Source organism: Manacus candei, unplaced genomic scaffold (genome assembly GCF_025592945.1).
Source record: "Manacus candei isolate 608988 ecotype Guabito, Panama unplaced genomic scaffold, ASM2559294v1 h1tg000018l, whole genome shotgun sequence".
NCBI lineage: Eukaryota > Metazoa > Chordata > Aves > Passeriformes > Pipridae > Manacus > Manacus candei.
Window position 1 is genome coordinate 18,330,694 of NW_026138066.1, and position 13,781 is coordinate 18,344,474.

The 13,781-nt window shown below is 47.9% G+C and overlaps 1 protein-coding gene across 2 annotated transcripts in view; it reads left to right on the forward strand.

Annotated features, from left to right (window-relative positions):
* The window catches only part of LOC127469952 (chromatin remodeling regulator CECR2), a 94,454-nt gene that overhangs the window by 60,410 nt on the left and 20,263 nt on the right, over positions 1 to 13,781 (forward strand). Inside the window, exons 3-6 of one of the 2 annotated variants that reach the window (XM_051784895.1) lie at positions 9,902 to 10,085; positions 10,834 to 10,973; positions 11,471 to 11,575; positions 12,189 to 12,238. In XM_051784895.1, the coding sequence (XP_051640855.1) occupies positions 9,902 to 10,085; positions 10,834 to 10,973; positions 11,471 to 11,575; positions 12,189 to 12,238 (479 nt within the window). Of the gene's footprint in view, positions 1 to 9,901; positions 10,086 to 10,833; positions 10,974 to 11,470; positions 11,576 to 12,188; positions 12,239 to 13,781 lie in introns of those variants that run through there. The other variant, XM_051784896.1, reaches the window with a different exon arrangement.

Here is a 13,781-nt window from a genome sequence, read left to right on the forward strand (position 1 = left end):
AAATAAGCAGTCATTATATTTTAAGTTTTATTTTAATCCCATTAATATTCTCTGAATCTCTCTGGGCAGTGTGTGCACTCTCCTGCTTATCCCCTTTGACCCCAGGACTTTCTCTTCCTTTAGTACCATATGCCTTCAGCTTTTGTTTGGGATATTTCTGGCTGCTCTGGTTTCATAGCTGCTCATATTCCTATTTCTTCCTTCCCATAATCAAACGAAAAAACCACACAAACAGCCCTTGCCCCTACCTACAAATCAAATGCAGGCCCCTGCACCCAGCATGCATCTAGTTAACCATATGTGTCTTCCTCATCCTCCAAGAACTGCATAATCCACCAGGCTTGGCAAATCCAAACCCTCTTTTCTCCAATGCTTTACGTCTTCACATCAATTGCTTTCTTTCCCTGGCTTACTTGGCCAAATAGGCTGCCGGTCTCTTGGGATGGGGAGATGGATGCTGGGCATCTGCTCACTTCTTCCTGCTATTGTGGTGGGGAGCGTGAGGGGGAGCAACGGCGAGGCAGATAAGGGCAGTGAGGAGCAGTTGGGCATAGGTAAAAGAAGGGCCATCAGTGCCTTCAGGCTGTGTTTCCCTCACCCAAAATTAATTTCACCTTCTCATACAGAAGGAGAAGCAACAACATGCCTCTCTGTTGCCTCCCTGTGCTTTGAGGTGTTAGAGGCAGGACCACAACAGGCCACTCCTGCTGATCCCAGGGATGGTGATGAAAAAAGAGCAGCCCTGCCTCACAGAAGGGTGCTTGGAGCCTCCTACAAGCAGGAATATGACAGGACAGTTCAAAGTAACAGGTATGTGTGATTTCTCTTGCCAGTGCTGCCTTTCTCTCACACAGCCCAATTAACAGGGGTCACAGAGCACTGATTAGTTGCCTTGGCATTTTGTGAACATAAAGCAGTGAAAAATCCAGGGTAAATGGGGGAAAGGAGATCAAATAGACACTTATCTCAGCTCTCCTGCCTGTCACTGGCATTTGCCAGCCCAAGGAAAGCGCCTTTCCAGAAGAGACCAAGGCAGGACGGTGCTGTATCTGTGCCGGTATCTCTGCTGCTCTTCTGCCTTTTCTCAGCAAAATAACAAACAAGCCACCCCCAGCAGCTGTGTCATTCGTAGGGTTGTTGCTAGATAAGAGCCAAACCACTGGAGATGTGTGGACCAAAGGCAGCTGGGGAAGATCAGAGTGTGCCCTTTTGCCACGCTGGTGTCTGAGATGAGTTCGGTTCCTACGGCTGGCGTCTCTTCTAGGAGGGGTGGACTCGCTGCCTCCTGTCCTTTGTGTGAGGGAAAAGGGGTGAAAGGCAGCACATATCAGTGAGGGGAGATAAAAGGACATCTCCATCTAGTTCAAGAGTTGCTGAGTGTGGCCTAGTAGTGCTAAGGAGCCCAGACTGGAAAATTCCTTGGTTGTTCAGTTTTGTGGCTGTGGCTGGTGTAAGAAGTCTGGACAAGCAGACCTGGAACCTTCCTGAAAGGTGGGCAGCTGCAGTGACTTCGTGCCTTCCTCTTCTTCCTTCATGCTCCCCTTTTTTGGAGGTAACAAAGCAATGCTCCTACTTCAGCTGTCATACCCAGGTTAAGTGGCTGCACTTGCTTCTGTCAAGCCAGCACATGCTCCTGTAGTGTGATCCCTTATTAGACTAGACAGCCCACATCAGCTCTCCATTCTCTCTGCCTCCCCAGAGACACTGCCTCGCTCCATAGCTGTTCCTATTCTGCTTCTCTGTGGGATACAGCATATCTGCCAGCTCCCCTTCCAGCTTCCCCAGTTTTTATTGTATGGGAGATCGCTCAAGGTAAGATGGAGGAAGACAAGGAGTAGGAATGTTCTTAGCTGCTGACAGCCATGGGTTTTCTTAGCTGATTTTTTTCTCTCTCCTAAACACAAGCATTGTGGGAGTTCAGCTGGGAAGGTATTGGATTCCACAGCATCCAACCATGTAAATTAGATTTCCTTAGCAAGGTTGAGCAGCCCTTCTGCTGGAGAACCTCCTGTCCTAACTTTGTGTTATCCTATTGGAGGAAACATCCAGAACCCTGTTGTCTTCCTTAAACATCTCTTCAGCATATTTTGGGGCTGGTCTGGACTCTGTGCCATATTTGAGTTCTGGAAGCAAGTTATGGGGTGAACAAGAGAGAGGCAGGGAACAGGAATTGCTAGGGTGCTGAAATTACTCTGCTGTCCTTTACTTTTCTGGAAGCCTTCGGGTGTCTCTGTCATGGATGTGGAAACCTCCAACCACTCATGTTTCAGACTGCCAAATCCAGGAGTTAGACCAGACTATTTTAGGGAAGAGCTACCTCTACTAAACATTAGCTAACCGGCTAATATTTTGTCCTTATGTTTTGAAATAAAACCATGGTTCTAACGTAGAAAGACTGTCTTTCCATGTTCAGCAATGGTGAAGACGAATGTCCTTGTGTGCAGAGCTCAGTGCAGTCGACCCACTCAATTTTTCAGGTGTCTTTCTCTTCTCCTTCACTGCCAGTGACAGGTAAGCCACAGAATTACTGAGGTTTCAGCAAGGTCAAAAAACTAGTTCAAGTTTGCAGTGGAGGACAAAAGGCAGGCCTGTACATGCCCTGTGATGGCCGTGTACTCCAGCAATCTCTGCTGTCTTTACGACTCTGGGAGGAGAAACTTCACTCTGGAGCTTTGATCAATGTAATTCGAATTTTATTTTTTTCCCCCCACTTTGTGGTCTCATTCAAGGTCCATTAATGTCAGCTGTCCTGCTTTTGTTCACAGTCACTAGTAGGCCAGCAGATTTTCTCTAGGCATGTTTCAAAAAAGGCGCTGAAAGATGGGATGTGCCCAGGTGTTTCCTCCATCACAGGGGCTCTGCCAGGGTTGGACCTTGCTGAGGTCTGTCACAAGTGTGGTGCCCCCAGGAGTTGCTGCCTCCCTCTAGGCTGTTCCTGGGAATTTTTGAAGTCTGTCCCCATCAGTGGTACAACTAGTGGCACTGCTAGTTGAATTGGAAATGACATGTGGCTGTTAAAGCTTAAGATCATGATTCCTGGATCTCCAGCTTCTCCGTCATTTTGCTCTGCCACGGTGAAGTGTTTTGTGCAGAGACCCTTCAGGGTGCTTGTTGCCCTTGAACCTCTGCCAGTTTGGCCACCCCGATGACAAGTTTGCCCATGGTCTGAGGAGGACATGCTTTCTGCTGGCTTGCATGCCTTCTGAGCAGGTTGCACATGGAGGGATTGGAAGGATACCTTCCCAACCCTTTTCCTCCCCAAGAAGGATGGGGTAGCATCTTTTTCCCCCTGCATCATACTTAACTTAGTTTCTCTGTAGGGTAAACTGTTTGAAGGTGAAGTACCAGCTGGTCCATAAAGCTTCCTCCCCCACCTCAGATAAGAAAGCTCATTAATACAGTAAAAAAAAAAGTCTCCATTGTTACATGAGAGCTCAAGGTCAGGCTGGTAGTAGTAACTCATATTGCCTCTAAGGTCAGCCTAAGCTTTCTCTTTCTGACAAGCCACGATAGATTGATCATGAGGGTCCTTACATTATTTTTTTTTCTTCTGAAATAGGCTTTGCTTCTCCTGACCCTGTTAATGATGTTTGACTGAGGTCATCTCAGCAAACCCTGAATCCTTCCCATTACCTTCCAGAGGGCTTGCCTTTGTGCCAAGGCATTGTATGCTTGTTAAGAATTAAGCCTTCCTGATCTCTGCTCTAGCAAAGGAGCTGTCTTCATTGGAGAGGCGAGAAATATCTTGAATGCCATCTGTCAGTTAATGCTCTCATTAACACCTGAGTGACTCTCAACACCAAGCTGATGTCTTTTTGCCAATTCAGAACTTAAAAGGTGCCAGCCCATAAGGTGAAATATCTTCAGTCCATAAAATTAACTGCATGATAAAACGTCTGTTCTGATAAGACCTTGATTTTTTGAGGTTCTTTCTTTTAACTGGAGAGATCACAGAGGCAAAGCCAGTTCTCTTGTGTGCTGTGAATTAGATGCCAAAGAAGACTTTCTTCATCTAGTACTAAGAACTCCGAAAAGCAACGCTTGTGTTGGGTGGCTGGGGGCATCTGAGTCTTTTTTAGCTTTTAAAGCGTTTACCAGACATAAGTATCACCTCTATTATTTTTCTTTCTGATTAACTGTCTAATAGGAACTAAAAGAGTAATTATATTCCTGTTTAAATGGTCCTTGAGGGAAAGGCTGAGCTCTCCCCATCTTGTTTTCCATGTTCCTCCCACATATAACTCTTGGGTAGGAGGTGGAAGAGGTCTACTGTTGTTCCTGCTCTCTGTCATCCCCTGGTTTTGTCAGGGTTCTTGGTTTTAATCTGAAGAACAATATACTGTCTGGGATTAGATGCAGGTCAGGCTTGCCATTTTCCCAGCAGTTTTAGCTCAAGAGTGTTCCAGTATTTACTCTTCCATTGCATTTTGTAAATTGAATGAAACAAGAGACCTAAAACACTGTCAACATGATAGATATTCTAGCTAGTGGTCCAGGCAATTATTTGGCATCTGAACTTTCAGAAGGCTTATTTTTGTGTGCCAGCAGTAGCTGAGCATCACTGGGAGATTTTTGTCTCCAATATTTCCAACTCCTTACCCTAATGTTTCTTTTAATCCAATACTTACTCACACAGGATTGGGGGGTTTGGGAGGGGGTGGGGGGTTGGGTTTAGGGTGTTTTTTAGGGATGTGTACAGGGGGAGGGCTTGTAACAAAATTGGCAGCAATAGACCAGATAGGGCAGTGTGCCCTGGAGCAGTAATTCCATGCTCAGGCTGTGGCATCCTGCCTGCGGGAAGTGCAGATTGACACGGGGACTCTCTTACTGAATCAGTGTTTGGTTTTGCTTTTGTTTGTTTGGCTTGATTTTGTTTACAGTTTTCCAGCCAAGACTTGATTTACTTTGGAGTCTTTAAAACTAAGAGCACAAGTGGCTCTGCTTCCTTTGGGCATGAGGATAAAAAAAATAATTGTGTGTGTGTGTGTGTGTACACATAATTCCAGCCCCGAGGGTGCTGGGTTTGCTCAGAAGGAATTTCACGTTGGGTTTGCCCTACAGGGTGCCTGGGGGGCTGGGGTCTCTGGATGCAGCTGTTCCCTCCCAAGCCTGCACACCGGAAGCTCCGACCAAATTTTTCCATACATCCCACCAACTGTGTGAAATTTTCACCCTCTCTTCCAGAGGTCTCCAAAGGAGCCCCTCCGGGAAGCCGGACATGCTGGCCAAGCTTGGTTTTGTGACAGCAGAGCATGACCCCACGCGTTAAAAGCCCTGGCAGTGGGAAGGGTGCCTCTCCTGCGAGCCGGGGAAAGCCACTGGGATCGCCAGGCAGGGGGAGGAGTCCTCAGCTCCCCTCTCCTGGAGCTCAGAGAAACCTCCCTCTTTGGGAGGCAGCCGGGCAGCAGATGGCCGGGCTGCGGCGCTGAGCTGTCAGGGGGTGGTGTATCATTTCTCTGGCTGTTCTGGACGCTGATACCCATGTTGGAGAGCAGCCCCTCCTTCAACTTGCTCCATCTTCTTTATGCCCTGATTTTTTCGCAGCTGCTACTAAAGATCACAGGCAACTTGAGCTGCAGCCTTGATGGTGCTCTTGTGGATTGTCTGACTCTGTTCCTCCTCTTTGACATGGATGTGCTAGGTCTTGTCCTTCCCTGTGCCCCAGATTTCCTTTTGCATATGCACAGGTCTGCGACATGCGATTAAAACTTTCAACCACAGTTGCAATTCAGCTTTGACCTCCTTTCTAATCTTTGCAAAAAAAGATGGGGATCTCTAGCAACAACCCTTTGGTTTCAGAACGCAGCCAGGGATGAGACTAAGAATTGCATTGGGCTCAGGAAAAATCATCTGCATCTGTGTGGGATGTATCACACTGATATGCAGGTACTGTTCCAGCACTGCCCCACTACAGCTATCCAAATTGCTTTGCACATCGAGGGGCAACTGCAAAGTAAGAGATGTTTTGACAAGTGAGGGAAATTTTATCACAGTTCTCTGGAATACTAATGGTGCTAGTGAAGTTGGGATGGAAGAAAGGGGTTGGAAGGATAAAGTTTTACAGTTGCAGAGTACTCTGAGGTACCTTTTCTAATCTCAGTTGATTTCTGTAATACTTTTCCTTGGTTTAATGAGCTGTATGGAAGATGGTTATGCTGTACGTGAGGAAGTGGTTGACATGCGGTGACAGTCGTGCCTGTGGTTTCACACTTTTTTGTGAATTTTTTCTGGAACTCCCAGTTTACTTTCAGAAGAGAGTTGGTTTTCCTTTGGATATGTGCCCCGAGACAGAATGTTTCCATGTACCAGTTCAGCCTCCTTGGGAATGCTTCAATTTGTAGAGAAAGGACATTGCTAACCTAACATTGCCTCCATTACTTGAGTGTTTTTACAAGTCTCAGTAATGCTGAGAACCTCTGGAGAAGAGAAACATCTGTCTCAGCTATCTCCCTCCTGCCTTTTTCCCACCTACAAAATGGTTTTCAGAGGTTCTCAGTTGCAGCAGAAACTCTGTAGGACTTGGCATACCTGCAAGTGTATTACTGTCCTATTAGTCAGCTTGAAAAAAAAGTATTTAACAGACTGTATCCAGGTCATTCCATTCCTGGACCCTGTCTCTCTGGTTCTTGGTTTTGAATTTTAATTCCGAACAGTTAGCACTGAGCATTTCTGCTCAGAAAACCCAAGGGCAGGGTTGTCACAGATTGCTCTGCTTCCTGCAGATTTTCTTCTCCAAATCCCTTTTCAAAGGGAAATGTAAGAGAGGCAGGCTGAGTGAAACTAACTGAAGGTGTGGCAGACAGGCTGAAGACGAGCACCCTACATTTGTCTGGAGAAAAGAGGTCGATTCCCATTAAGAGGGAAAATATAAATTGGGCAAGATTGAGAGTGATTGGGAATGCCTTGAGACATCTGTTTCCCATCTCTGGTTCTCATTTCTATCCTTATTCAAAGCGACAAATGCACAGTAGCTGTCTTTGAAAATTGATGGGGGTAGGAACTCAAAAGTACTCTTAAGAACAGAGCTTGTAATGCATTGAACGCTGGGTGGATGGCTGAAATTTCTAGTGTTAGCCACTTATGCGAAAGTCAAACTCAAACCAAATTGGTTAAGTCAACAGAGCCAGTCCCCAGGGGGAAAGAGAGCTACATAGGCAAAGATTTCAGATGATCTTCTGGAATTGAGGGGCTTCCTGGATCGGTTTTCTTTGAGAGCAAGCAAAATGATAGAGCAAGATGAGTGAATTCGTGCAAGTAGCAAAAGTATCTGTCTGATCTCATTTTTTCCATGCCTTTCCCCCTTTTTTTCTAGGTAGAAAAAAATTTAGCCAGAAAAAAATAGGAGCAGATAAAACCCTGTTACTTTTGTGGCTTCTTCCTGGCCAATCCTTGTCACTCACGGGTTATTCAGGATCCTAGGGAAACTTTTTTCAGGCAATTTTATTGGAAATAGCCAGAACCTCTATATCAGACTTGATGAAATTATCTTCTGCCTCGAGATCTGACAAAGTGGAAGAACTGAACTTGGGGGGCTGAAACTCGAATGTTCTCTGGGAGCTTACAGTCATTTCCCTTCTGCAACAGACTAAGCATCCAAATGCAGTTGTTGCTTTCCTGCTTCCAGGAAAAGATATTCTCATCACTCTATTCTGAAAGCTAGTCAAAGCTGCCTTTTTTTTTTTTTTTTAATCTAATGGCTTTGGTAAATATCTAACATTCAAGATGTGTGATCAAATAGCACTCTTAAAAAGTCTATAAAGGGAATCTATTACTGCACTCTTTGCCAAGTTGAAGTCCTTGCTGGAAGTTGGGTCTTGAGTTAAATGAGGAAGACACTGGGGATGCACAGCTGCTCCAGGTAGGTGTATGCTGCATTGAATATTTCACTTGAAAAAGGATATTTGCTGTCATTTTTACCCTAAAATTACTACTTGAGGCAGCACATACATCATTTCATAAAATGTCAGCTGTCATTTCTCCCTTTTTGACTGAACTTTGTCAGCATAGGGGGCTGTTTCAAGTTGCATTTGTGTGACTGCTGGTATTAGTGGGAGTGAAACAATGATGCTTGGAAATACTGATGCTTTACTTGTGTCATGCAGAAAAGAGCAAACTCCAGGTTGCAGGAGGCAATAGATCCACGTACATTCAATCTATTGTTCAATACAACCAGAGGGCTGGTGACAGTCATCGGGTGAGAGGACGTATCCCTGGGAGGTCAGCTTGCATTTGACGTCAGAAGGAAGCAGGCTGGTGAGGAGTGATCTGCAGGGTGGTAGCACTAACTTCTCTCTACTCAAGGAGGAAGGGAAATGCTGCCAGGTGGACATGGCTTGAGGCATCTGTTCCTTCGTTCTCGCAGTCACTGTCCAGTCATGCTCCTTGCAAAGAAGCCCGGTCTTTACCAAATGTGTGAAGACCTCTTTCTAATAGCTAACTTCTTGTTGACTTTTAACCATCTTTCTTCAGTTGGATCACACTCCTCTATCTCTTTGTTTAAAAATAATAGCTTTTGTGGAAGTTAGCGATTTCTCAGGGAAATGCAATTCTGTGGTGCTGGCGCGGTTCCATTAATCATATAGAGTAATCTGCTTGTGCCAAAAACCTATCAAGTTGAGCTGCCTTTTTGAGAGCTGGTGGGAATGTGTACCCAGTGGTGTTCTTGCTGGCATATGGACTTCCCGTGTGTGCAAGAATGGCTGGGGCATGGGGGGGTCCCCCTTTGCTGTGCTCAGGGTACACGACTTGAATAGGCTGAGCGAGCCTGGCAAGTCACAGGACTCAAAGTGATACGGACAGATCTTCAGGAAGTTTTATATTTAGGGACACATGGACTCACCAGCCCTTTTTCATTCCCTGCCCTGAAATTTTCAGCATTCAGAATAAAGGCTTACGTCTCATTAAAATATGGACAGGAGTTCCTTTAGCCTTGAGCTCCATCAACAGTCAGATGGGGACATTTACCCTCAATGACAGACAGGGGTAAAGAAATGTCTGCTTCCTTGAGTTATATGATGAACTGCTGGGAATGAAAATGGGACTTCATGTGACCCAGCTAGAAGATGAGAAAGATCGGTTTAGTAGCAATGTTTATGAAGAGCTTGAATGTTCAGCTTGATCATCTGGGAGACTACAGAGGACAGAGCCCTCTGGGTGGAGCCCTGTTTGGGATGTACACTCATGCTGCGTGTCAGGGTCCAAACCATGTGTGTTAACTGGGCTGTGCTGATGTCCTGCCAGAGGCACTGATGGAGGGAGGAACAGGCAGAAAGTGGCAGCACCTTTGGGAATGGAGGGAGAGATGAGTAGGAGCCACAACAGGAGTATGGGAAGCATAAATCAGCAAAGTGGGGAGGAAGTGATGAGCTATGGAAAGTTTCAGGGCACTGAACCAGGGCGTGGAAAACTACTTTAGGGGCAGAGGGGGTGGAGCAGGGCTTGGCAATGACAGATGTGAGGGGCAAATGAAAAGCTGAAGAAGAAGGTTTAGGCATCAAATGGGGAGAGGTGGAAGGGGATCAGACCAATAACTTTTGTTGCATCCTATTTTAGCAAAGGGTGGATGTTGGTGCTAGCACAAGGCGCTGCCCATTAGGATAGAAAGGGGATGAGGCCAAGTTACCGTAATGTTTAGCTCGTTCTTTCAGCTTAGAAGGAAATAACAGTAATGCAGAGCCCTGTAAGCTGTCTGTGTATGGTGTGAAATCCCATGGTGTTGCAGTGAGGTTGCTGTGTTTTGGGAATATGGGTTACAGAGCTGCACCCAGCCACAGCTGTTGTAAGGCACCATTTTCCTTCAGGTGCTGTCTCTGTGTTATGTTTGTTCGAGTCACTTGGTGCACCAGATGTTTCTGGCATGGCAAACTACAGCAAGTGTGTGGGACTTTTTTCCCTTGGTCAGATCCCAGACGTTTCACAGCTACCTGGAGGACATCATCAACTACCGCTGGGAGCTGGAGGAGGGGAAACCCAACCCCTTGCGGGAGTCCACCTTCCAGGAGCTGCCCCTGCGCACCCGGGTGGAGATCCTGCACCGCCTCTGCGACTACCGCCTCGATGCAGACGATGTCTTCGACCTCCTCAAGGTGCTTTGGGCAGCAGGGACAGGGGAAACAGTGTGGCTGTAGGAGCTGGGCCAGATCCATGAATTTTACTGGGAAGAGAGGAGTAGATGCTTTTCAGTGTATTTTAAACCAGGTAACCAGGTGGCAACACAGTGGGTTGGCAGTGCTCCATCTCCTCCTCTGCCTTGCAGAGGACCCAAGGCCAGTGCCCAAGGCTTGGGCCCTTGTCCTCTGCGGATGTATTCATAACATGAGAGTTGCCAAGCAAATTGGCTTCATTGGCTACTCTTCCTGAGAAGAGTGAATTTGGAGATGCTCCAATGGCAGGGCTGTGAGAGCTGAGACTGCCTTGCTGAGGGATGGTGTGAGATGAAAGGATGGAGCTGAAGTATACTGGGGGAGCTGGGGGATGGTAGAGGCTGGGAGGGGGGAGGGAGCTTCTCAGGGCTGTGCGTGACTGTCGCCAGCACTAATTAGACCTTCCCTGTCAGGAGCACCAGAGATGAAATGTTAAAACCAGAGAGGCCATTCAAATTAGAGATGCCAATCTAAATCCCTCCCTGGACAGAGAGCGAACAGTCGCCTTCCCCCTGGAGTAACATTTTCCCAGCTCGGCCGGGAGGAGCAGCTGTACTGCTGCTGTGGCGTGGTGGGAGGGAAGGAGGGAGGGAGGGAGGTGTTTGCGGAGGGGTGTCATCATGTTTTGTGTGACAATCGTGGCCGCTTTTCAACTTGTCACCGTCTGGCGGGGGGCTCCCGGTGGGCGCAGGGCCTGGACGCCGACAGCCTCCGCGTGGAGCCGCTGGGCGAGGACAGCAGCGGGGCCCTGTACTGGTACTTCTATGGCACGCGGATGTACAAGGAGGACCCGGTGCAGGGGAAAACCAACGGAGAGCTGGCTCCAGACAGGTAACAACCCACACACATCCCCCCCCGCCATGTCTGGGTGCAGGGGGCGAGGGGGCACAACCAGCCCAGCTGGAGGGGGCTCCGCCTGACTGCTGTTGTGCCGGGGTGGGGGGGCCTGGGAGAGGCCGGGGCAGTGCGGGGCGAGACTGGAGTTGCCAAGCAGACAGCGGAGCTGCCCTGCGCCGTGCATTGTGTCGGAGCCAGCCTGCAGCCTTTGTGGCACCAGGAGAGCCTGCTGTGGGAACGATGCTGCCTGCCCCACTGCATTCCTGCCTGTCTGCCCCGCACCGTACCGTGCCGTGCCGGCGGCTCCCAGAGCAGGCTCCCAGCCAGTGGGAATCCCTCCTCTCCCCTCCCCATCCTGTTGCTGCTCTGATTTAATCCCTCCTTTGGTTGGGTTCCTAGCAGCTGTTCCAATTTCTGTGCCCTTCTCCCATCCTGCCAGCCTCAGTTCCCTTGCTCAGCAGATATTTCATGGTGGTTTTGCCATTTTTCAGGGGATGTGGGGGGCAGACAAACACCCCAAATGTTCCTGGGAAAACAGGCAAGAGACGAGGGCGACCTCCAAAGCGGAAAAAACTACTGGAGGAAAATTTGCTGAGGTATGGAAGGGTTCTTCCTGCAACAGACATAAAATACGCATGTTCCCAGAGGAAAGTATAATGTAGTTCTGGGGTTCCCCCAATAAGTATGTATATACCATGCAGCCATAATTTCAATGCATCTCTGAAGCAAAGCAAGCTCAGACTTGGTGGATGCTTTGATCACTCTCCAAAGCAAATTCTGACTGAGCTGGAAGTTCGGTGAAACAGTGGGCATCACTCTTCCAACCACCTCACTTCAAATGCAGTTCCAGTGTGCAGTGCTAGAGGATTTGCTCCTGATAAAGAACACTTTCACTGTGTAGCACTTGAAGCCAAAAATCTCAGCCACTTGAGTCAGTGTAGATTTCGGGATGCTTACACAAGAACTGAAATACTGTGCTTGCCAAACTTCAGCCTGCACCCTTCACTTTTAAAAACTTTATGAAGCTATGGTAAATATATATGTGAAAATATATATCAAACGTGTGTTCTGCAGGTTGTTTTTTTCATGGTTTTGCTGTGCATTGAATAATTGCTGTGTCCCCCATTCTTCTTAGAAGCAGCTGCATTTCACGTGGTGTGAAGTAATGTATTTATTGTATCACTTCTTCTCTTTCTTTTTTTTTGGTAGGGAGAAGGCAGAAGAGAACTTGCTAATCCATGAGACTCAGATAAGAAATGGTAAAGAGATTTTGCGGCATCAGGGTTGATACCATCGGCTAACATGGTTCTTAAATTGTCAAAGCCCAGAGAGATGTCTGTAACAACCCAGCCTTTCTCAGGAAAGGGAGAGTCTTTCTGCTGGTGGTTGGGGCCAAGCTGGGAAGGAGGGGTTTGCAGGGATTACAGGCTGCCTTGCAGCTGGGAGCCTGGGCACATGTAGGCTTCCTATCTTATCATGGATGATTTTGGGAGGAAGAAACCTAACCTATTGGGATACACTAGACCTTGAGGGCTCACCTACAAAAATGGGTTGTGAATGGTCCTCCCTCTTCCAGGCATGAGGTAAACACATGGCCCTGTTGGTAGCTGGTGTGTTTTTTAGGGCTGGGAAAAGAGTGTGGTCAGTGATGCCAAGACAGAGAAGGAAGAACCTTTTTGATCCTCCTCACTTCTCCTTCCTGGTAGCCATTTGGTGGCTGAGCACAGTAAATGACATCTTAGGGGTACCCACCTAAGGGTTAACGAGGCAAGCAGAAAGAATCAGTTGGCAACACGATGTGAATGTGAGTTCAAGGGAGCTGGGACTCATTTGTCATACATGTGTATCCACTGGCTTCCACAAAACCCAGGGACTCGGCCTGCCTGTTCCCTCACAATAAAAGGCAAGGGTGGCATTGTCTTTCTCATGCCTCCTTCCCTTTACCCTTTGTCTTCAGATTTCCTGGCGGCTGCTCCAGAGCTGGGCGGCAGAGCCAGAGCGGTGCACGTGAGGCGCTGGGGGTTTTATCAGATCATTGTCTTCCAGCAAATTGTGTCACTTCAGCTGCAGAGTAATCTTCTGGTGGCACAAAGCAGTGCCTTAGTCCTGTTTGCTATTGAAATGAGTTCTCTGTAGGCAGCTGGCAAGGGAATAGGAAACAAGGGTACAGGGTTTGGGGGCAGCGTGCAGGTAAGCTCCCCCCTGCAGGTGGGCAGATGGCTGGTCCTTTGCCATCTCCATTACTGGTCCCCAGAGCATTCACTTGAGCTGAAGCTGAGGGTGGGCTCAAGTCCAGGCTGGCCTGTGACCCGGAGCATGTGCTCACTCTGTGCCACTGCCATGGCACCCAGGCTTCTGACAGAGGGCAGGTGGCTGGGGGGAGGTTGCAGCTTCCCGATCTTCCTAGGGCAACCTGACAGCTTGCATGCCAGAGGCACTTGTAGCTCAGATCCATAAAGGGCCCAGAATCAGGTTCAGAGAGAAAGCAGCTCTGTTTTTTCACTTCTTTATATTTTTCGTTGTTGGTTTGCTTGAAAATGTGATGAGAGGGTGCATGACATCTGCCAGTGGCAGTGGTGGCCATTGCTTTCTTTCCAGAAGCCAGTGGTTAGCTCTAGAAAAGTCTAGAGGGAGCTGAGAACTCCCCAACCTGAAGGTGTTTGATTCAAGACTCATCCCCCCCGTCTCCCAAGTGAAAAAAAAAGGGCCACAACCTTTTTTGCTTAGAAAGCATCCTGGGGCAAAAGCTTACAAGTTGCAACCCATGAGGCTTCCCTGCTCTGTGTAAACATTTGCGGAGCA